The sequence below is a fragment of the Sus scrofa genome, chromosome 7 (genome assembly GCF_054392235.1).
Source record: "Sus scrofa isolate SSC_HxYL_T2T_F1_AM1 chromosome 7, Sscrofa_HxYL_maternal_Yorkshire_Landrace_v2.0, whole genome shotgun sequence".
NCBI lineage: Eukaryota > Metazoa > Chordata > Mammalia > Artiodactyla > Suidae > Sus > Sus scrofa.
The window spans coordinates 47959550-47983336 of NC_139389.1; the positions used below are offsets into that span (position 1 = coordinate 47959550).

General features: G+C 41.3%; 1 protein-coding gene across 1 annotated transcript in view; it reads left to right on the plus strand.

The window, feature by feature from the left end:
* The window catches only part of CDC5L (cell division cycle 5 like), a 45574-nt gene continuing 21787 nt past the window's right edge, over positions 1-23787 (plus strand). Inside the window, exons 1-11 of the mRNA XM_001929597.7 lie at positions 1-159; positions 2913-3016; positions 4477-4638; positions 5729-5856; positions 8067-8166; positions 12518-12736; positions 14692-14836; positions 16861-17049; positions 18748-18896; positions 20718-20880; positions 22901-23065. Of these exons, the coding sequence (XP_001929632.1) occupies positions 115-159; positions 2913-3016; positions 4477-4638; positions 5729-5856; positions 8067-8166; positions 12518-12736; positions 14692-14836; positions 16861-17049; positions 18748-18896; positions 20718-20880; positions 22901-23065 (1569 nt within the window). The 5' untranslated portion in view covers positions 1-114. The remainder of the gene's footprint in view (positions 160-2912; positions 3017-4476; positions 4639-5728; positions 5857-8066; positions 8167-12517; positions 12737-14691; positions 14837-16860; positions 17050-18747; positions 18897-20717; positions 20881-22900; positions 23066-23787) is intronic.

Genomic DNA, 23787 nt, shown 5'->3' on the forward strand with positions numbered 1-23787 from the left:
AAAGCAGAAGGTCGCGCTTAGAGGAAGTGGCGCCTTAGGGTCCCGTGGCCGCAGCGCCGTTACTACTTCTCTGAATCTCCACTCGGCTGCTTGCCGAGACACTCCGCCGCCAAGATGCCTCGAATTATGATCAAGGGGGGTGTGTGGAGGAATACCGAGGTAAGTCCCCTTTTCCCGCCGTCGGATGCCCTCCGCCCCTCCGGCTGCTGATGCGCACGCGCGCGGGGGTCCAGGAGGCGGGGAGGATGCCTGCGGGGTCTGCGTGGGGGGCGGTGCGGGGCCGACCCCCGGACCTTTACCCGGTGCAGGGCTCAGCGTTATCTGAGAACCTTAAGGACAGGGACCTTGATTTACCTGCTTGATTACTTGCGGGGCCCTGGTTAGGCCCTCAGTGAACATTTGTTGAATTGAGGACGCGCCCTCCGTTCTGGTGGAACCCACGGTGTGTCGGGGAGATAGGAACAGCGAGAGTCGATCTTCTGAGCCACCCCCATTTCTCAGCCCAGGCACCGTGCCTCTCTCTGATATTCAGAAATGAAGAAGTGCTGTGGCCACAACTTTGTTTTTTCCTTGACTTCCTTGAAGAGGGGAAGCAGTTTGAGTGCCTGGTTATTTGCGCCCATTTACGCCCGCATCCCCACGACTGTTACCAAGGCATAACTTGTCTGCCCTCCCTACACATCTCATGGCCTCGCTCTTCCTGTCATTCCACTTCAGCCTGGATAGAAGCCAGATAGGACAAACAGGGTTCCCGAAACGTAGTGGATAATGCCATTCGTGAACCAAAGGATGATAGAGAGGGAGTAAAATAGAAATAAGGTTTTAGTGCGGTTTGTGTTTATAGGGCACCAAATTTGTCAGTTTTCAGAGCACACCATGTCTTTTCTTGCTCTTTATCTTTACATTTTGCACCTTCTTGGAATATCCTCCTACGCTTGGCATCTTTCTGACCCTCCTTCTAAAACTATTTCAGAAACTCTTCTGGAATTTTTCGTCTTGTGAAAAGTAGTTGCACCCCCCCACTGGTCCCATGACACCTCTTTTATCCGTTTGTTTTGGTGTACTTTGTTTTTTTGCAAGCATCACATCCTCCTATGTGAATGTGGGTGAATTTATTAACTTCTCAGAGCCTCAGTTTCCTAATGGGGATGGTAATAATACCTCCCTCTCTTGAGAATTAAATGAGTCACTACATTTGGAACTTTTAGAACACAGTCTGGCATATAGTAATTGCTCAGTAAGTGCTAGTTGCTATTTCTTTCCCCCAGTAGACAACACTGCAAGAGGACAGGACCAGATCTTGGTATCTAGAACCTAGGACAGTACCCAACAAAATTTGTTTGGCTAGTGTTTGCTGAGTGGGTCTAGTAGGTTAGATTAACTGTTGTTTATACTTAGTTGAAGCTGTGATTAAGTGTAGCAGTGCTGCATCAAAGTTTCAAATAAAGTTAATGACAGCCTTGCCTCATAGCTTGCACGGAGGGAACCAGGATGTTTAAACTGGAGAAGAGATGACTTCTGGGAGAGAGACAGATGTGCAAAAATAAGTAACAGCAGGATTCCTATGCAGTGGCCAAAGTCCTGCAGTCTTTTTTAGTCTCTGGTGATAGGGCTGTGGAGTGCCTCCTACATGAAGCGTGTAACTCAAGTTCAGTGTGGAAAAATGCCTAAAAGTAAAATGCCCCAAGTGCATTCATCTATGGCTCTAATATCCCTGGTGTCTGTGCTTTAGCTTGCGAGGCTCCGATTTCCATACTGAAATGGGTGCCCTGGTAAAATATCTGTTTGGAGGCTGGAGTCAGAGTTGAGTGGTGATTTAGGGGAGAAATACTTAATTCTTAGGCTAGACCCAAGATGTAAATTCCTGGGTCAGAGTGGGGGTTGTGGGACTAGAGAGCAAAGGCTATTCATGAACTGGAGGCAGGAAGCCTGGATTGAGGGCTGGATGTGTCCTATTTGATTCTCTTTTCCTAAGTAAACAAGACCTGGTATCAGGGCATATGTTTTTTGAATGAATGCATAAGTGAATGAGCCATATCTTTTTGAAGATAATGACAGCCACACATTGGAGAATCCTCTTTAAAATCTACCAAGTAGGATTTCTCAGATTGGGCTGTACTTATTCGAAGTTATTGGTGGGATGGGAGGGGGGTTGTGTGTAAACCTCTAAGAAATTTCTTTGTTTTGTTTTTTGCTTTTTAGGGCCGCACCCAAGGCATATAGAGGTTCCCAGGCTAGGGGTCTAATCAGAGCTACAGCTGCTGGCCTACACCACAGCCACAGCAACGCCAGATCCCAGCCGCGTCTGCAACCTACACCACAGCTCATGGCAACACCGGATCCTTAACCCACTGAGCAAGGCCAGGGATCAAACCTGCACCTCATGGCTCCTAGTCGGATTCGTTTCTGCTGGGCCACGATGGGAACTCCCTTTTAAGAGATTTCTTAATTTCTTGCATTTTGCTTGTTCTGGCTTACTTTTTTTTTTTATTATTATTGTAATGAAATTTCGTTTTTTTCTTTTTAAACTTTGGATAGGAGTTCCCGTCATGGCGCAGTGGTTAACGAATCCGACTAGGAACCATGAGGTTGTGGGTTCGGTCCCTGCCCTTGCTCAGTTGGTTAACGATCCGGCGTTGCCGTGAGCTGTGGTGAAGGTTGCAGACGTTGGCTTGGATCCAGCGTTTGCTGTGGCTCTGGCGTAGGCCAGTGGCTGCAGCTCCGATTCAACCCCTAGCCTGGGAACCTCCATATGCGGCGGGAGCGGCCCAAGAAATAGCAAAAAAAAAAAAAAATAAATAAACTTAGGATATATGTGTATGTCTATATTTCTTTATCCCTAGCACAACCTATTAGAGTTAATTTAAATTTTGTCTTTTCTCACTGTGATTGAGTACACTTTTTCTTTTTAGGATGAAATTTTGAAAGCAGCGGTAATGAAATATGGAAAAAACCAGTGGTCTAGGATTGCCTCACTGCTGCATAGAAAATCAGCCAAGCAGTGCAAAGCCAGATGGTATGTACCAGTTAATGAGTGGAAAACAGAAAACAACCTTAATTATGATGAGGAAAACATTATTTCTTTGAACTTTACCAAGGACAGCAGGCATTGTGATAAAATAGAACGTATGGAGTGGGGGATGGGAATTTAGATTTAAGAATTAGCTGTCATTTGCTTTCTGTGTGATCTCAGGCAAGCCACTTCCTATCCCCTTTCTCCTGCCCCTGTTTCCTCCCAGTTGGCCTTAACTGATGAGAAGTGAGGTGCAAATGAGTCAATGTTGTTTGAGAGTGCTTTGTGAAGCATAAAATACAGCTACTTTTAGGGACAGGCGGACCCTCGCTTATAAGTGGATTGTGTTTAAAAGCTTATGAGTTGCTTGTTTTAGAATGTACTTTCACAAAGAAGTAAATAATAAATAATAGATTATTTTCTAGGCTAGCTTACAGTAGTTGAGTTTCCTCATTAACTAATCCCATTGAATGTTTGCTTCCCCCAAATATAACATAACCCAACAGTACACCTCTGGTGTCCCCTTTTAAGTCACAGGGTAGTGGACACATTAAGCTCTCTACATACGGTTTTGGCGTGAGTGATCTGGCCCCAACTCTGACCCATGTGGTGCTAGGAATCATATTTTGAATTGTATTAGGGTGACCTAATTCCCTAGGTCCCTGGGTAGAGGGAAGGATCAGAATGTAGAGATAGCCCCGCAAAAAGGAAGATGATCCTCAGCCTGTGAAAGTGGTTCTGATTTCTGCTTCTCTAAGCTCCTACTCCAGTATTTAGTTAGGCTTATATATTGTTTGTAGGCCTCTCCATCCACCTAAGTAGACAGGATGGAAAGGGTGGGATGGGGGTGTTAGGAAAAATAGAGATGACATGATAGTTTTCTTAAATTAGAAAAACTCACCCAACAAAGGTATACATTGTCGAAAAGCATTTAGTGAATGTAAGGCAGATGCTTAAAGAAGTAAGCCAGGGTGTCCTGACAATCAAATCAAAGCAAGAGAAAGTACTATGAAAACTAGAAACACAATATAAATATGAAGTGGTTTGGTCTTATTTGCAGATCATTTCAAAACCTCTAATAAAGTGTTGTGAGCCACATGGGAAGTCCAAAACCTCTACTATTTATTAGAGGTTTTGGACTTTATTAAAGTGTAAGATGAATGAAACCAGTCAGTGGTTTAGAAAGAAGGCATATGATCATGTTTCAGTCAAGTTACCTTTTTTAAGCATTACTAACCTTGCATAGTTAAATACAGTAGAATTTAGTGAGACAGGGAATTAGAGATGAGGCAAATTTAACCAAATGGTTAATAATTCTGTTGTAAAAGAAGAACAGTTTTTGTGACTGAAGGATGAGAATTAACTTGCATTTTTCAGAGACTAGAAGTCAGCATGTCTTTTGTGGAAATGGGGTACTCATACTGGGTGACTAATTAAGGTATAAAATGGTGTCTTTTTCATAGGTATGAGTGGTTGGATCCAAGCATTAAGAAAACAGAATGGTCCAGAGAAGAAGAGGAAAAACTGTTGCACTTGGCCAAGTTGATGCCAACTCAGTGGAGGACCATCGCTCCAATCATTGGAAGAACAGCCGCCCAGTGTTTGGAACACTATGAATTTCTTCTGTAAGTGAGTCTCCAAAAGCAGTATTAAAATATGTATGTCGGAGTTCTTGTTGTGGCACAGTGGAAACAGTCCTGCTAGGGTCCATGAGGACTTGGATTCCATCCCTGGCCTCGATCAGTGGGTCGGGGACCCAGTGTTGCCGTGAGCTGAGGTGTAGGTCGTAGAAGAGGATCTGGCTTGGCTACGGCATAGGCCAGCAGCTGTAGCTCTGATTCGACCCTGGGAACTTTCTGGGAACCTTCGTATGCTGCAGATGTGGCCATAAGAAGAAGAAAAAAATATGTATATCTTCTGAATGAGGCCGAATAAACTTTTAGCATTTTCTCTCTTTAAACATTAGTTATAGATCTGAATAAAGCCAGGGGGGCTAAAGCTCTTGGATTATGTGTTCCAAATCTCATGTGCTTGATCAAGATTATGAATCCTGTTATATAGTTTATAAAAGAATAATTTAAAAATATTATATATGGAGTTCCTGTTGTGGTGCAGCCGAAACAAATCTGACTAGTATCCATGAGGATACAGGTTTGATTCCTGTCCTTGTTCAGTGGGTTAAGGATCTGACATTGCCGTGAGCTGTGGTATAGGTCACAGACACGGCTAGGATCTGGTGTTGCTGTGGCTGTGGTGTGGGCCGGCAGCTATAGCTCCATTTCCATCCCTAGCCTGGGAACTTCCATATGCTGTGGGTGCCTCCCTAAAAAAAAAAAATTGTACAAATCATACATGTTCATCATAGAAAATCTGTGGAAAAATGAGTAAAAAAACAAATAAAAATCACGCATAACCACATTGTAGAGAGTTAACTACTTGAACATCTTGGTTCTTCACTGAAAGCTTTTTGGTATGGTTCTCCTGCATTTGTGATTTAAGATGCTGCTTGGATCCTATTTCGTGGTGAATGGAAACAACTGAAATTAGAGAACTTTAAAGCCATCTCTTTCAGGTGAAGCAGTAGTGGAAATGCCTTAATTTGTTAATGCTCATCCATTGGGTTTTTGAAAAAAAGAGTTCCAGCAATAGGGGACCTGGTATTTCTAAGACTAAATGGTGTGGCCATGTGACTAATTACTTTGGGCTCATTTCTAGGGATAAAGCTGCCCAAAGAGACAATGAAGAGGAAACAACAGATGATCCACGAAAACTTAAACCTGGAGAAATAGATCCAAATCCAGAAACAAAACCAGCACGGCCTGATCCGATTGATATGGATGAGGGTAAGTGTTTGTTTGTGAGGAATTTCTGTGGTAACCATAGACTCCTCAGGCCTCTTTTTAACTCTTTTAGTTCTCTTCTAAGCTCCTCTGACTTTTTAGAATCATGGTTCTATCTGCAGTTGTTATTGTAAGTCTCTTTCTATTATAGAGTAATTGTTCTTTTTAGACAGTTCTTTATCTTTTGATATTGTAGTTCCTTTCGTAAGTTAAGCAGTGTAACACTGCTGGACAGGTTTTCTGGTGGCTAGAGGTCAGCCCTTTAGGAATCTATATTCTCATTCCTCTTCAGAGGAGAGAGATAACAGATCAGGATTTGGGGTTCCAGTGCTCTTATTAACTACTTTCGACCCTAGGCAAGTAGTTTGTTCTTCATGAAAAGGTAGCACCACAAAACTATGAGGGTGACAAATATGCCTTTTGAGACATTGAATCAAGAATTAGAGAAACTAGGGAGTTCCCTTGTGGCGCAGTGAGTTAAGAATCTGGTGTCGGAGTTCCTGTCGTGGCTCAGTGGTTAACGAATCCAACTAGGAACCATGAGGTTGCGGGTTCCATCCCTGGCCTCTCTCAGAGGGTCAAGGATCCGGCGTTGCCGTGAGCTGTGGTGTAGATCGCAGACACCGTTTGGATCTGGTGTTGCTGGGGCTCTGGCACAGGCTGGCAGCCTACAACTCCCATTAGACCCCTAGCTTGGGAACCTCCATATGCCGTGGGTGCAGCCCTAGAAAAAACAAAAAACAAAACAAAAAAAAGAATCTGATGTCACTATAGCAGCTCAGGTCGCTGCTGTGGCACGGGTTCGATCCCCGGCTGGGGAACTGCCACATGCTGTGGGTGTGGCCAAAAAAAAAAGAGTCAGAGGAACTATAATCTAGTTAGTGCGGTGTGTGCCGCTTATTAGCTGTTTGACTTTTAGGCAAGTCATGTAATCTTGCTGAACTTTGATTCTCATTCCTGTCAGATGGAGAGTAATAATCTATCTTACTTCACAGGGCTATTGTGAAGCATTCAGTGAATATTTGTTGAGTTTTTAATTTAAAAGTTTGAAGGTAGTGGTTCCCAAAGGCAGATTGTAGTTAGGCTGGTTGCGTCATTGTCACAGGATAAACTTTAAAAAATAGAGGTGGCAGGGCCTCCTCAGGAGATCTGAATCAGTAACTTGGGAAGAAGCGAGGATAATCCTGAAATCTGAGGGTTTTTTTTTTTTAAGATTCCCTTGTGATTTCAATTGATACCCTTATATAGAAATTACCCTAAGGTATCAGTAATGAAATATATTATTCTTTGGGGACCCATGGAAAAATGTAGTGGAGGAAAACAATAGTCTTGAGGGAGAAAAATGAAGGAAAAATGATAATGAAGATTATCAATTCCTTTATAATTAAATAGTAGTTTTTCCAGGTTTTTTTTTTTTTTTTTTTTTTTTTTTTTTTTGTCTTTTTGCCATTTTTTGGGCCGCTCCCGGGGCAGCTAGGGGTCGAATCGCAGCTGTAGGCTGCCAGCCTATGCCAGAGCCCCAGCAGTGCAGGATCCAAGCCGTGTCTGCGACCTACACCACAGCTCATGGCAACGCCGGATCGTTAACCCACTGAGCAAGGGCAGGGATCGAACCCGCAACCTCATGGTTCCTAGTCAGATTCATTAACCACTGTGCCGCCATGGGAACTCCAGTTTTTCACAATTCGTTTTGTGCCAGGTAGTTGGTGATAATGAAGGATATGATAATTACGGCCACTATAATGACTTCTTGCTTGATGAATACCTGTTTCATTTTACTTATTTTTTCTCAACGTCCTGATGAAGTAGGCATTTGTTATTTATTTATTTATTTATGAAGTAGGCTTTTTTTTTTTTTTTCCCACTGTACAGCAAGGGGGTCAGGTTATCTTTACATGTATACATTGCAATTACAGTTTTTCCCCCACTCTTTCTTCTGTTGCAACAGAAGTAGGCATTTTTTATTCTCATCTTGTAAATGGTGAAACATGCTCAGGGAGGGTAAATACATTATCTAGGGTCACATAACTAGCACGTGGTGGGCCTGGTTTTTAACTTAGGTTTCTCTGACTTCAAAACCCAAACTGTTTCCTTTATGCTATACCTTATAAGGATTATATTTATGATTTTTCTCATCTTAAGCCCTAGGTTCTGTCTCTTGCATACTTTGCTTCTGTTGGAGAAGTTAGTTTTTCTTCTCTTTATTTTTGCAGATGAACTCGAGATGCTTTCTGAAGCTAGAGCCCGCCTGGCTAATACTCAGGGAAAGAAAGCCAAGAGGAAAGCACGAGAGAAACAGTTGGAAGAGGCAAGGTATGGTTGCTTCCATCCATAGTTGAACAATTAGGCTGTGTATCCTTAGGCTCAGTAAAATTGCATGATTTATCAACCTCATTAGGTGAGTGATAAGTAGAATTGTTCACTTCCAGTTTTCTAATAGTCTTTAGTGTCTTTGTTACTTTGGAAGCCTTAAATATTTTCTCCTAACCATTTCAGAATAGTTATAGAAACAATATGTATTTTAAAAAAGTTTTGTAAAATGTGGCAGAAGCAGTGCCCAGATACAGACATGCATTTATGTGCAGGTGTACACGCGCGTGCATGGGCACTCTCTCTCTCTCAGTGTGTTTAATTAATTTTGTTAGCATAAAATAGCTTCATTTGTTCTAGCCTCTTGGCCTCAGATGCCTAGAGGACACACAGGGCTCTGGGACTTTGGCGCGACTGCCAGGGAGTTACTCTCCTTGATTAGTGTTGGACAGGCACTGACACCAGCTGTGAAACAGGAAACTCGGCTGAACACAGAGGGAGTTAATGAGCCCTGAACTGGATTTTAGGCTGTCATAGAAATTTCTATTTAAAAAATGAGTGGAGTTACATTTTGCCCTCGACTCAAGGTTGTCTCCATTTTCCCCTTCCTTTTGATTAGATCTATGATTGACATTATGCCTAATGGCCTAGAAACCAAGGTGAAGTGGATAAAGAGAAAACCTGAACTTTCTAAGAGCTTATTAGCTTTGGAATTCAGGCAGGAATAACCTTCAACTCCAGAATTTCTATTTGGTTCTTTTTAATCATTTCTATCTTTCACCGATTTTCTCTTTTTAATGAATGTTTTCAACCTACCTTCCTTCTTTAATCATGGCTTCCTTTTATTCTTTGAACATACTTCTGCCCCTTTGAAGTCTTGTCTGTTAAATCTGACATCTGGTTGCTCTCAGGTGTTGCCTCCTTGTTTTCTGGTGTGTGGGTCATACTTTCCTGCTGTTTCTTTGCATGTCTTACCTTTTTTTTTTGGGAACTGGATGCTTTGGATGCTCCATCGTAGGAATTCTGTGTACGTGTCCCCCGCATCCCCTCTTGGTTAGTGTTATTTCTAGTTTACTTGTTTTGCGACCAGCAGGGTTATTTTAGTGAAGTCTGTCCTCCCCTTCCCTCCTCCCACAATGGGAATCCTCTGATCTTGCTCCTTGTGGGGATGGTCTTGGGTGTGACCAGTCACTTGGGATGATGTGGTTTTGATAGGACTTTCTTTGACATCTTTCCCCTTGGCTATGCACAGCTGTTAAACTCTGCTAATTGTCAGCTTATTGCTGTATTGTTTTCAACAATATCTTGGGGCATAAGTTGCTCCACAAAGTGATCCCTTCATTGGCTCCTTTGAAGGGATTGTTTCTGAGGTGAAGGTTTGATATTTGTTCTGACCCCGGAAGGGCTTCCCCCACTTTTCAAAAGAGAAAGAGTCTCTCTGGCAAACTAGTGGGTCTGCAGTTTAGCCAGTATCACCAGTGAATGAATCTATCAGTTTCTTCCCAACTGCCTTTCACCATAGCTTCCACTGTTTTTTTTTTTTTTTTGTCTCCCCATGGCATGTGGAGTTCCCTGCCGGGGTTCAGATCCAAGCCACAGTTGAGACTTACAGTGCAGCTGAGGCAGTGCCACATCCTTAACCCACTATGCTGGGAATCAACCTGTGTCCTGGCACTGCAGAGGTGCCACCAACCTCATTGTGCCACAGTGGGAACTCCCACTTCCACCGATTTTGAGAGCGCCATGAGGCCTCAGGCCAGTGTGGAATGGAGTTTCTGTCTCCCTAAGCTGGGGGTCGGGGAGTGAGTAGAGGGAGTGAGTTTTGATTCAGATAACACAGGTTCTCACTTTTCTTATAGAATTTTAGTGGATTTTTGCTGCTGTTATTGTTTTGTTTTTGGTCACACCTGTGGCATGTGGAAATTTCTGGGCGAGGGATCAAACCCGTGCCATAGTTTGATGCCGGTTCCTTGACCCACTGTGCCATTGGGGAACTTGCTAGTAGATTTTATTGAATAAACATTTCTTTTTTTTTTTTTTTTTTTTTTTTGTCTTTTTGTCTTTTTTTTGTTGTTGTTATTGTTGTTGCTATTTCTTGGGCCGCTCCCGCGGCATATGGAGGTTCCCAGGCTAGGGGTCCAAACAGAGCTGTAGCCACTGACCTACGCCAGAGCCACAGCAACTCGGGATCCGAGCCGTGTCTGCAACCTACACCACAGCTCACGGCAACGCTGGATCGTCAACCCACTGAGCAAGTGCAGGGATTGAACCCGCAACCTCATGGTTCCTAGTCGGATTCGTTAACCACTGTGCCACGACGGGAACTCCTGAATAAACATTTCTTCATTTACTATACTCCTTAGGATTCTTTCAAGGGACTTAACTTTTTTTTTTCTTAAACTAATTTTTGTCAGTTTTGCTGGGGAGTGGGTCTGTAGAGCCTCAGGCAGGAAATTGCTCTTACAGACTGTTTCATCATTTGATTTTTTTTTCCCCCTCTTTGTTACTTCGAAAAACTTTTCAAATCACTAAATCATTAACATTATAGCATCATGGGAAAGTACGGAGAAAAAAGTGAAAATTAAATGCAATTGCAACTTCCTGTGATTATCACTGGTACTGTTTGGGCGGGCAGTCTCCCTCACATCTGCGCATGCATGTATTCACTGATAGGTAGGCGGGTAATTTGACATGTTGCTCTGTAACATGTAAACTTTGTAACATGTTGTTACACAGCAGTGTGTTTTGAGCATCTTTCCACTTCAGAGTAGATTTATACATTTTTTAAAGTTTATTTAGATGGTCTTATAGTATCTTATAGGTATGTTCTAAATTATTTTAACTAATTTCTTGTTGGATGTTTAGGTTGTGTCTGTTCATCTGCTGTTCTGAAGAGCGCTTGGTAAACAGTCTTGTAGCTTTGGCCTCCTTCATGTCCTTACTTATTTCCTTAGGCCAAAGACTGAAGAGTGAGATTGCTGGGTTAAAAAAATGTAAAAGATTCATGTATATTTCCAAATCCTCTTTGGGGAAAGCTATAGCAGTGTACTTTCTCATTACTACTTTTTCCACCCTTGCCACTAAAATGAAACAAAAACTGGAGTTCCTGTCGTGGCTCAGTGGTTAACGAACCCGACTAGCATCCATGAGGACTCGGGTTCGATCCCTGGCCTCACTCAGTGGGTTAAGGATCCGGCATTGGCATGAGCTGTGGTGTGGGTCACAGACGTGGCTCAGATCCAGTGTGGCTGTGGCTGTGGTTAGACCAGTGCTACAGCTCCAACTCAACTCCTAGCCTGGGAACCTCCATATGCCATGGGTATGGCCCTTTAAAAAAAAAAAAAAAGACAAAAAAGTGAATAAAATGAAACAAAAACTGAATGCCGTTGATTAGATATGCAGAAATGGTACCTGATATAATTTGTGATCCTTTACTACTTTGTCATTTTAGCTTTTTGCATTTTTTTCATTAGTAAACTGTTTATTTCCTTTTGTTCTTTTTTCCCCTTGTAATGCATTTTTTAAAAACTTACTTAGACTTGCGTAGATTCTTTTTTTCTTTTGGCCTTGCCTGCAACATGCGGAAGTTTCTGGGGCAGGGATTGAACCTGAGCCACAGCAGTAACCATGCTGGATCCTTAACCTGTTGAGCCACCAGGGAATTGTTGCATAGATCTTTATATCTAACTATTCCTAATACTAATTTCAAAATTTTTTTCCTATTATTTGCCTTTCAATGTTGTTTTCTGATTTTTTTTTTTTTTTTTTTTTTTTTTTTTTTTTTTGCTTTTTATGGGTGCACCCTTGGCATATGGAAGTTCCCAGGCTAGGGGTCTAAGTGGAGCTGCAGCTGCTGGCCACAGTCACAGCCACAGCAACACAGGATCTGAGTCTGTGACCTACACTAGAGCTCACAGAAATGCCAGATCCCCAACCCACTGAGTGAGGCCAGGGATCAAACCCGCATCCTTGTGGATACTAGTCAGATTCTTACCCTGCTGAGCCACAACGGGAACTCCATGGTTTATGATTTTTAAAAAATGATCTAAAACTTAAAATTCAAAGCTATTGATCTTTTTATTTGCCCTTTATTTAATTTATGTTAAGAGAGTATATTCCCATCCAGAGGTTAGATACATATTTACCAGTTCCTTCTGGTTTTTCTCTTTGCATTGTTGTGTGTGTATACCTTTAAGTCAAAACTGGGATTGATTTTGGTAGTTGGTGCAAAGTGAGGGTTTAAATAAATATTTCTTCCCCAGATGACCAGATAGTGTTCCTAACCGTATTGGATGGTCCATCCCTTCCCCATGGAATATGATTTTCAAAGTGATCTTGTGTTCTTTTTCTTCAGGCGTCTTGCTGCCCTCCAGAAGAGAAGAGAACTTCGAGCAGCTGGCATAGAAATTCAGAAGAAAAGAAAAAAGAAGAGGGGAGTTGATTATAATGCTGAAATCCCATTTGAAAAAAAGCCTGCTCTTGGTTTCTATGACACTTCTGAGGAAAACTACCAGGCTCTAGATGCTGATTTCAGAAAGTTAAGACAACAGGATCTTGATGGGGAGCTAAGATCGTAAGTTGCCTTTCTGATTTCATGAATGGAAATGTATTATAGGAATTTTATGGAGGGCCAAGTATTTGTCAGAGCCAGGTTTTAATCAGTTAGCACAAGGTAGCCTACATAATGCTTTTATTTCTTCAATGGACTCACCTTTCTGAGGAAACCAGTGATGCGGCGGTCATGTTTTTAGCGCAGACTTTGCTGTTTATGTCTCTTGAAACGTCAGCACTTGGCTGTTGGTGAGCTGTTTACTCACCGAGTCAGTCTTAACATTTAGATACCTTCAGGAACAAATTAGTTATTTTGCTAATGGCCTGAAGGAGTCTGTCAGAATCTGTCCTGCTTCTTTTTGTTTTCTTTCTAGTGAAAATTTTACCTTGTTTTACTTAAATTGTGAAATTAAAAGGAAAATTATCAATGCATTCTTAAGTGTTTTCACTTAATAGGGATAAGTAGATATATTTGTCAGATATCTTAAAATGTAGAAGATTTTGCTTATTTCTAGGGATATTTATTTATTTATTTGTTCGTTTGTTTTAGGGCTGCATTGGTAGCATATGGAAGTTCCCAGGCTAGGGGTTGAATCAGAGCTACAGCTGCCATCCTATGCCACAGCCACAGCAATGCCAGATCCGAGCCACATTTGTGACCTACACCACAGCTCACAGATTCTTAACCCACTGAGCGAGGCCAGGGATCGAACCTGTACCCTCAAGGATACTAGTCCATTTCGTAATCGACTGAGCCACAACGGGAGCTCCTTCAGGGATTTTTAGTTTCTTTAATTCTTAGATCTGAGTGTTGTAGAGAGAACCTTTTATGATCATCAAAGATTTTTAGTTTTCTACTCCCAGAGTGGTCTTCCATTTCTGTTGACATGAGTTGTTGGTAAACAACAGATGTCAGCCACTGTGAAACAGGATTTCCTTAGATGTTCTCCATTGTTTTACTTTTCGCATTAGGACCTTGCTTTAGGTAGCCTTTGCACATAGAGCCTGAAGACAAAAATAACCACGTGGAAGGAGTAGACTAGATGGGGAAGAGCACCTGCAGAGGGGAGGAGGCATTCCCAGAGCTGTAGAAGATGGCTTTGAGCCTGGCCCTAGACCCTGACAGCTTCCTGGTGTCATTTGTCTGGACTTAAATATCCTTTAAAAAGATGTATGAATTTAAAAAACGTAACAAATGATTGGAGTTCTTGTCGTGGTGCAGTGGTTAACGAATCGGACTAGGAACCATGAGGTTGTGGGTTCGATCCCTGGCCTCGCTCAGTGGGTGAAGGATCCGGTGTTGCCATGAACTGTGGTGTAGGTTGCAGACGCGGCTCAGAGCCTGCGTTGCTGTGGCTCTGGTGTAGACTGGTGGCTACAGCTCCGATTGGACACCTAGCCTGGGAACCTCCATGTGCCTCGGGAAGTGGCCCTAGAAAAGGCAAAAAGACACACACACACACACACACACACACACACACACACACACACACACAAAATAAAAATAAAAAACAAACAATTGAAGAACAGTTTTAAAGGGAAATTTAAAAATTCACAGTGTTTTAATTCTGTCTCCATTTAATTGTTTCCCTTTTTGGTATACTCATCATTTTCCTCACATGGGTTTCTATGTGAACATAATCCTGGTAGTTTTATGTTTTTCTTTGCACATTATATGTAATGTTTTGCTTGTCACAGTTTATAGTTACATATTTTTAATATGTAGTACCTAAATTACTTAGTATATCTTATTTTCTTAACAATTACATTACTATTCTAAGTCTGCTTTCCTCTTGAATATAGTGGATAGGTAATGGTTCAGGAACAACTTAATGTATATAGTTTTTATCTTTTTATTAGTAATTTTCTTAGGAGTGGAATTATTTTGTTCAGAGTATATGACTATTTATATGGCTTTTAATGTTATCGCCTATGTGTAACTTTAAAAAATCTCTTCTCCACCTTGATCCATGACAGTGAAAAAGAAGGAAGAGATAGAAAAAAAGACAAGCAGCATTTGAAAAGGAAAAAAGAATCTGATTTACCATCAGCTATTCTTCAAACTAGCGGTGTTTCTGAATTTACTAAAAAGAGAAGCAAGCTAGTACTTCCTGCCCCTCAGGTAATCTGATAAAAGCAGGTTTTTCATTGTGTGAAATCTTATGCTTATCATTTATTCTGAGAAAGTGTTTTTAGGCCTTGCTGCCAGGCTTTTCTAGGTGCTTGGTTAAGGGTATTAAGACATTCACAGTGTGATAGTATAAATATAAGTCATTGTGAGATAGTATAAATGATTATATCAGGCTTTGAGCTGCTCATTTGAGGATTTAGTAAGTAATTGTCAGCTCTTAGCAATTTGTAAGCAGCCTGGGGCTCCAGGCCTCTTTTGTGAAGCTGATAAAGGTGGTCTTTGGTCTTCTGGACCTCAGACAGCTTTCTTTAGGGAGTGTTTTGTTGTCATACTTTTCCTTTTGAGACAGTAGCTGTGAAAATCAATCAAGGTAGAAGTTGTGAGGAGAGATTTCACTCGGCTTATTCTAGGCTCTGTTCCATTGTCTTATAGTTGGTCAGAAACATGGGGATTTTGAATAAGCTCTTGTTTTACTTTGACTAATACAGCTCTGTAGAATTGGACAGTTTAATGGAGCAGAGGGATGGATTTAGGAGGCCCAAACAGCTTTTTTTTTTTTGCCCCCAAATTAGTGCCCTGGTGGCCTCAATATCAAATTCTTGGGCGCAAACATAAAATAATTTTGTCAGAGGCTATCATTTCTAGTAGCGATATTTCTTTTCCTCTTTTTCTTTAAACATTTTTTATTATAGTTGATTTACAGTGTTCTGTCGATTTCTGCTGTACAGCATAGTGACCCAGTTATACATACATGCATATATATACATATACATTCTTTTTCTCACATTATCCTCCATCATGTTCCATCACAAGTGATTAGATACAGTTCCCTATGCTACGCAGCAGGATATCCACTTGAAATGCAGTAGTTTGCATCCTCTGATCCCAAACACCAGTCCATCCCACTCCCTCACCGTCTCCCTTGGTAACCACAAGTCTGTTCTCCATGTCCATGAGTTTGTTTCTTTTATGTATACAGATTCATTTGTGTTGTATATTAAATTCTAGCTATAAGTGATATCATGTGGTATTTGTCTTTCTCTTTCCGACTTGACTTAGTATGAGAATCTCTAGTTACATCCATGTTGTTGCAAATGGCATTATTTTGTTCTTTTTTATGCTTGAGTAGTATTCCATTGTGTATATATACCACATCTTGTTAATTCATTCATCTATTGATGGATGTTTAGGTTGTTCCTATGTCTTGAATAATGTGAATAGTGCTGCAGGGAACATATGGTGCATGTATCTTTTTGAATGAAAGTTTTGTCTGGATATATGCCCAGGAGTGGGATTGCTGGATCATATGGTAGTTCTGTATTTAGTTTTCTGAGGTACCTCCATACTGTTTTCCATTGTGGTTGTACCAACTTCCATTCCCACCAACAGTGTGAGAGGGTTCCCTTTTCTCCACACCCTCTCCAACATTTGTTATTTGTAGACTTACTGATGATGGCCATTCTGACCAATGTGAAGTGGTACTTCATTGTAGTTTTGATTTGCATTTCTCTAATAGCGATGTTGAGAGCATTTTTTTCTTAAATTGAGATTTTGCTTATAATTTTTTATTTTTAGTTCTTAGGATATTTATTTTTGGTAAAATCATTAAGGTAATGCATTTTGATTTTCTTAGGGATTTTGTGGCTCAGTGGACTCTCTGATATTTTAATTGATTTTCAGTATCTCCTTCCCCAGTTGATAACTGGTTTTGTACAAACATTATTATTTTGTTCTTGATTTATTAATATGTTGGTTTGAAAGAATTTCGATATGGAATTACAAGGCTTTGAAGCTTGATACTTTATCACATATGGAACTTACCCCCTATATTATATAGGGAAGACTTCTAAAAACTTTATTATGGAAATTTCAAACCCATGAAGAATAAAGAGTGTATTACAGTGAACCCTGTGTACTCATCACACAGCTTCAGCAGTTCATCTTTCTGGAATGTGGAAGTTTTATACTGTTACTCTATGGTTAAAATATTGCTACTGTGATAACTGTGTCTTCAGATTTCAGATGCAGAACTCCAGGAAGTTGTAAAAGTGGGCCAAGCAAGCGAAATTGCACGTCAGACTGCCGAGGAATCTGGCATAACAAACTCTGCTTCCAGTACTCTCTTGTCTGAGTACAATGTCACCAACAATAGCATCGCTCTGAGAACACCACGAACACCAGCTTCCCAGGACAGAATTCTGCAGGTAGGTTGCCATATGGCAGAGTGAGCCTTTCACTTTTTTTTTTTTTTTTTTGGTCTTTAAAAGTATTATGAAGGAGGAGTTCCTGTTGTGGCTTCGTTAGTTAAGGACCCAGTGGGTTTGATCCCTGGCCTCGCTCAGTGGGTTAAGGATTCAGTGTGCCACAAGCTGCAGTGGAGGTCGCAGATGTGGCTCGGATCTGGTGTGGCTGTGGCTGTGGCGTAGTCTGGCAGCTGTAGCTCCGATTCGACGTCTAGTCTGGGAACTTTTGTATGCCACAGATATGGCCATAAAAAAAAGAAAGAAAAAAAGAAGATATTCTAAATAAATGTCTGGGCTCTAGGGAAGGTAGATGATGTCACAGAGGCCGCCTTGGTGATGATACTCCACATAAAGTTATAAAATATCATCTATATTCCCTGTGCTGTATATTATATCCCTGTAGTTTTTCTTTGGGGAGTTCTCGATATCAGTATTTCAAGATCTCTTCTCTCGGGTTAGTCAGATTCCCCAGAGAGGGCTTCTGATCTCCTGCCTGGAGGCATAAAACTGGCCAGCGTTTTGGGAGCTTAGCTGGGAAAAAATGCTCTGTGTTTGGAATAGCAAAAAGAACACACATAGAATTTTGATGATGTGAGATTCAGGGTTCTTTCCATTAATAAAGACATACAGAATAGTGGAATAAGCCTTGCTCCTGTTATCTTCATTTTGCCCCCAAACTCAGTGGCTTAAAACATTTTCTTGTGTTAATGGTTTCTGCAGGTTGGGAATTTGGACAGGACGTAGGAGGAATGGCTTGTTTCTGCTCTGTGATGTCTAGGGCCTCAACTTGGAAGACTCAACATTTGGGGCTGACTTGATGGGTTGGAATTATCTTTCCATGTCTGGTGTTTGATGCTGTCTGTGGGTTGGGTCCTCACCTGGGAAAGTGGAGTGAGTCTATATGTAGCTGCTCTGTCTGGCCTGGGTTTTTTCTACAGCACGGTGGCCTCAGAATAGTTGAGTTTCTCCCATGGTGTCTCAAGGCTCCAGTGTGGTGGGAAGCTGTAGTTTTCTAACCTTGCCTCGGAAGTCAGGCACCATCACTTTTGCTCTTTCTGTTAGTTGCAGGTGAGTCACAGGGCCACCTACATTCAAGAGGAGGGGACATAGACCCCTGAAGGAGTATCAGGGTTGGATTTTTTTTGTTGTTGTTTTTTTTTCGTTTTGTCTTTTTGCCATTTCTTGGGCCGCTCCCGCCGCATATGGAGTTTCCCAGACTAGGGGTCTAATCGGAGCTGTAGCTGCCAGCCTATGCCAGTGCCACAGCAACGCGGGCTCCGAGCCGCGTCTGCAACCTACACCACAGCTCACGGCAACGCCGGATCGTTAACCCACTGAGCAAGGGCAGGGATCGAACCCGCAACCCCATGGTTCCTAGTTGGAATTGTTAACCACTGCGCCACGACGGGAACTCCGGAAGTATTTCTTGATAGATAAAATTTTATTCCAAAACTTCTGATGTGCTAATGTTAGGTTGACAGAAAGAATCAAGTATTAAATTCTGCTATGGCCCAGTATTAATTTTCTCTATTGGTTATCATTGAGAAAATGTCTAAGAGTTCTGCCTGCTTCAAGATTTGTGTAGTGGGACCAGAAGAGAGGAGTTGGCCATTCTGTCGAAACTGTTAAAGCACTCTTCTTTGCTTTCTTGTTCATCAGGAAGCCCAAAACCTCATGGCCCTGACCAACGTGGACACCCCCTTGAAGGGCGGACTTAACACCCCCCTGCATGAGAGCGACTTCTCAGGTGTGACTCCCCAGCGGCAGGTAGTACAGACTCCAAACACAGTTCTCTCTACCCCGTTCAGGTATTGTACATAAACACGTGTTTTCTGCTTTAGAGAAACTTGAATGTTTGCTTTAGTAATATTGACAGAGAATGGAGATAAGTGTTTAGCTTGCTTTTTGATTTCTCCTCACTCATAGTAGCAAATCCTAGTACCCAGGAAATGATTAAATACCAAATGGAGCTTCCTTCTTTTTTCAGAGTTTCTAGTGCTGTCACCTTGTTTCTGAAGACTTTTAGTCTGATTTGAAAGAGCAGATCAACCCATGTTAAGGATGACTTGGTGAATTTTATAAAACTTTTAATCCTTTTAATGCATGTATGATTACTGCTTTTTCCCCAATATTTTATTAGGAAAATTTCTGACAGAGAGGTTGAAAGAATGGTAAAGCAAACATCCATGTGCCCACCACCTGATTCTACATTGTTAATATTTTACTCTGTTTGTTTTATCACATACCATCTATCTATCCATTGTGATTTTTTTTTTTATGGCTGCACCTGTGGCATATGGAAGTTCCTGGGCTAGGGGTCGAATCAGAGCTGCTGCTTCTTGCCTGGCCACAGCGACAGCAACGACGGATCTGAGCCACATCTGTGACCTACACCATAATTTGCAGCAATACTGGATCCTTAATCCATTGAATGAGGCCAGGGATTGAACCCGCATCCTCATGGACGCTATGTCAGGTTCATAACCCAATGAGCAGCAACGGGAACTCCTATCCATCTTAGTCTTTAATGCATTTCAAAGTAAATTGCACATATCGGTTCATTTCACTCTAAACACTACCACATGTGTATCATTAACTAGAGTTCAGAGTTCAGTGTTTATACTTCTTGTGTTTTAAGCTACTGTCTTTAGAGAAGAATTTTTAAGATGCAAATGTTACAGAAGCAGTTTGTATTAAAATGGGATTTGAGCTTTCAAGGTTGGAAATATTTAGGGTTTACTTTTAATTGTAAATGTTAGGCTGTGTCCTCCTGGTGATTGTTAAGTACGCGAAGCATCTTACACTGTTAAAACTGTACATGGCAGCAGGGTCAAGAAACACTGGCAGTCAAAACCTTATATAACATTTAACACTTTTGCAAGAGAGTCTAATCTCTCCTTTCCTGTGTATATCCTATTTCTCAGCTAGGTGGTAAACTCCTAGGGCAGGGACCATGACTTGTATGGTAGCACCTTACCCTCATCTCTGAGAACAGCTGTCTGGCAGTACCGGCTGTCTGGAACACAGCCAGGATATAGAAAGTAATCAACCAAAAAAAAAAAAAAAAAGTCTTTGAAAAATTAAAATACAAGGTGCAGAATCTGTGGATTTCATTCCTAAGAGTGTTTCTTAGCCCTGACTCAGAACTGTGTTTATTTTGATGTGATTCTAAAAGCCTGGTGTTTGGCTTCCAAACAAAATAGAGAGGAAGCAACTGCTTCAGGTATGCACACCTATGGTGATGACTCGATAGCCAGCAGCTCCAGGCAGGGAGGAGACACCTGATCAGTTGCAGACATTGAACTCAGAGAGTCATCTGGGGTTTGAGTGTGGTGGCCAGCCTTTCTGCCCACTGTGTGTCGTGAGCCACCCTGATGTGTCAAGTAAAGTTGAAAAATGTTTGGTGGGACTGTTAATGAGATAAGAACATATCTGATGTAATGACAGTATTTGTGTAATACTGAGTTAGCTAAACCAAACCTTGAGGTCTAACTTCAAACCAGGTAGGGAGACAATTTCTGGAATCTTTCTTTTCTGCTTTTCTCATAAAATAATTTATGTGAAAAGCACTTGAAAGTACAATCCAGATAAAACCGGCAAATCAATAATTAGAATTTCTGTCTTTCTAGAACTCCTTCTCATGGATCTGAAGGGCTGACTCCCCGAAGTGGGACAACTCCCAAACCAGTTATTAACTCCACCCCGGGTAGAACTCCTCTTCGAGACAAGTTAAACATTAATCCCGAGGATGGAATGGCAGACTACAGTGACCCCTCTTATGTGAAGCAGATGGTGCGTGTCAGTTGCCTTTTGTACTCTTTTAAAAAACTTTATTTTTAATACCTTGTGGGTGTCAAATTAAAAATTTCCCCCTTGTCACTGCACATTTCGTATACCTTAAAACTCTATACACCTGCGGGCACTCGAAAAGGAAAATGATTAGTAGGACTTGGGACCCTTTTGGTCTTATAAGCCTACTTATTCTTAAATAGGTGTTGACTATTGATTATGCTGATAATGCTCCTTGTATCTTTTATGATTTTAATTTTTATCTTTCACTAATTAATACTTCACCTTCTTGAATGATGCATTTAATTTTTTTCCTATTTCTGTAGAGTATATTTTAAGTTTTGAATGTCTCCAGAATTAGATTTTGAGCCTTGATTCTTTCCTGTTTGCTCTATACTTTTAGAAGGATACTCTAGATCTCAAAGTCATGTTAATTTGATGTTCATTGCTGACCTTAGTGAAGTTTATTTTTTGTATATTTTGAAAAATGTAGAAAGCTAATTATGAAAGTTAAAGTTTTGCTTCTGCTTTACTATGTCACTATTGAGACTTCTTATGCCACCGAAGATCATTGTGAGATTTTTTGTTAATGAAATGAGTCCTGTTTCCAGTTTTCCAGATAGTCCGTTTCCAGTTTACAAATTGATTCTAATTTCATGTATAGATTTGATTAGTTGAAAAATTTTTTTCAATGTCCGCATTGATATCATCTAATGCCAACTCTGAATGTCTACGTAAGAATTAAACAAATGGGAATTCCTGTCATGGTGCAGTGGAAACAAATCCGACTAGGAACCGTGAGGTTGTGGGTTCGATCCCTGGCCTTGCTCAGTGGGTTAAGGATCCGGCATTGCTGTGAGCTCTGGTGTAGGTCACAGATGCGGCTCGAATCTGGCGTTGCTGTGGCTCTGGCGTAGGCCGGCAGCTACGAGCTCCGATTAGACCCCTAGCCTCGGAACCTCCATATACTGCAGGTGTGGCCCTAAAAAAAGACAAAAGACAAAAAAAAAAAAAAAAAAAATTAAATGAAGGATCTAATGTGTGCAAAGCACAAATCTGATCACTCGAGGGGATCTAAAGTTGAATAAAGATATCCTTTGTCGTAAGGAAGTTTATGCCCTGGAGAGCTTCGCAGTACTAAACCAAGTCCAAAAGTAATTGTAATAGAAGAACAAAATAAGCCCTTTGAATAAAACCAACATGCTTAGAGTAGCCCAAGAAAGAAGTAATCACATTTGTTGGGTGGGTACCAGGAAAGCCTTCATTGAGGAGGTATGCTTAGAAGGAGTGTGGGGCTGTCCCACGTGGAGGCCACAACATAAGTAAGCATGGAGCATTTCTGGAAATAGCAACTCCTTTGGTCTTCCCACCTGGCATATGTGTAATGGAGCAGTGGGGAAAGAGATGGAAAGGTGAGCTAAGAATGTACTGGGAGAAACTTTGAGTACCAGGCACTTTCTTTTGGGAAATACGAATTGTTTTCTTTGGCTTGCACATGCTCTAAGTTGTTTGCATTAAAAATAAACACACAGGGAGTTTGCCTAGGGTGCGGAGGGTTAAGATCCGGTCTTGCCACCGCAGCAACTCAGGTTTGATCCCCATCCCTGGAACTTCCACATGCCCCGGGCATGGCCAAAAATAAATTAGTAAATAAACACACAAATTCAGACATCTTTTCAGATTAGGTTTTATTAGTCCAAGGAAAAATTACTTTTGAACTTGTTCTTTTCATTTGCCATGAGATTTTAGTGTCAGAAATCCTTAAATGGAAATCCTAAAGGACCTTTTTTTTGGTCCCTGCAGAGGTAACTCTCAAACCTTGTATATCTCAGAGTAGCTTCATTGATCACAAATCAAAGTTTATGATTGGTCTTAATACAGGGAAGAAATGGAGAGAGAAATTAAAATCTTGTCTCAACTCTGAAGTTAGAGGTCATTTTTCTAAAATTTAGTTTTTAGAAACTCTTACAGAATATTAGTTGAATATTTTAATGAATTGAGAAGGACCTTTTCTTTTCTACAGGAAAGAGAATCTCGTGAACACCTTCGTTTAGGCTTGTTGGGCCTTCCTGCTCCTAAGAACGACTTTGAAATTGTTCTACCAGAAAATGCTGAGAAGGAACTGGAAGACCGTGAAGTAGATGATACTTATATTGAAGATGCTGCTGATGTGGATGCACGGAAGCAGGTGGGTGATGACTGTTACATGTCTCAGGATCTCTACTTGAAAGTTTTTTCAGTATTAAAAAAAATTACCCTAAAGTAAATTATTTATATCACCAATTATAAGTACTCACATAATTCATAGTATATGCTTAAAATGTCTAATTACATAGATGGCAATTTAAATACCCTCTGTTGGAATTCTCTTGTGGCTCAGTAGGTTAAGGATCTGGCATTGTCACTGCAGCAGCTTGGGTCGCTGCTGTGTTGTGGGTTCAATTCCTGGCCCAGGAACTTTCACATGCCATGGGTATGGCAAATAAATACATCGTCTGTCAAATTCATTATGCTTTTTAAAAATACATGTAGGAGTTCCCGTCGTGGCGCAGTGGTTAACGAAGCTGACTAGGAACCATGAGGTTGCGAGTTAGATCCCTGGCCTTGCTCAGTGGGTTAACGATCCGGCGTTGCCATGAGCTGTGGTGTAGGTCACAGATGCGGCTCGGATCCCGAGTTGCTGTGGCTGTGGTGTAGGCTGGCGGCTACAGCTCCGATTCGACTCCTAGCCTGGGAATCTCCATATGCCGCGGGAGCGGCCCAAGAGATGGCCAAAAAAAAAAAAAAAAAAAACATGGAAATAGTCTTTTAGACATTGCTTTCTTCTAGCCAAGTAAAGATGTTATTGATCAGTCTTTAAAAACAAGTACATCCTGAGTTCCTGTTGTGGCTCAGGGGTTACAAACTCGA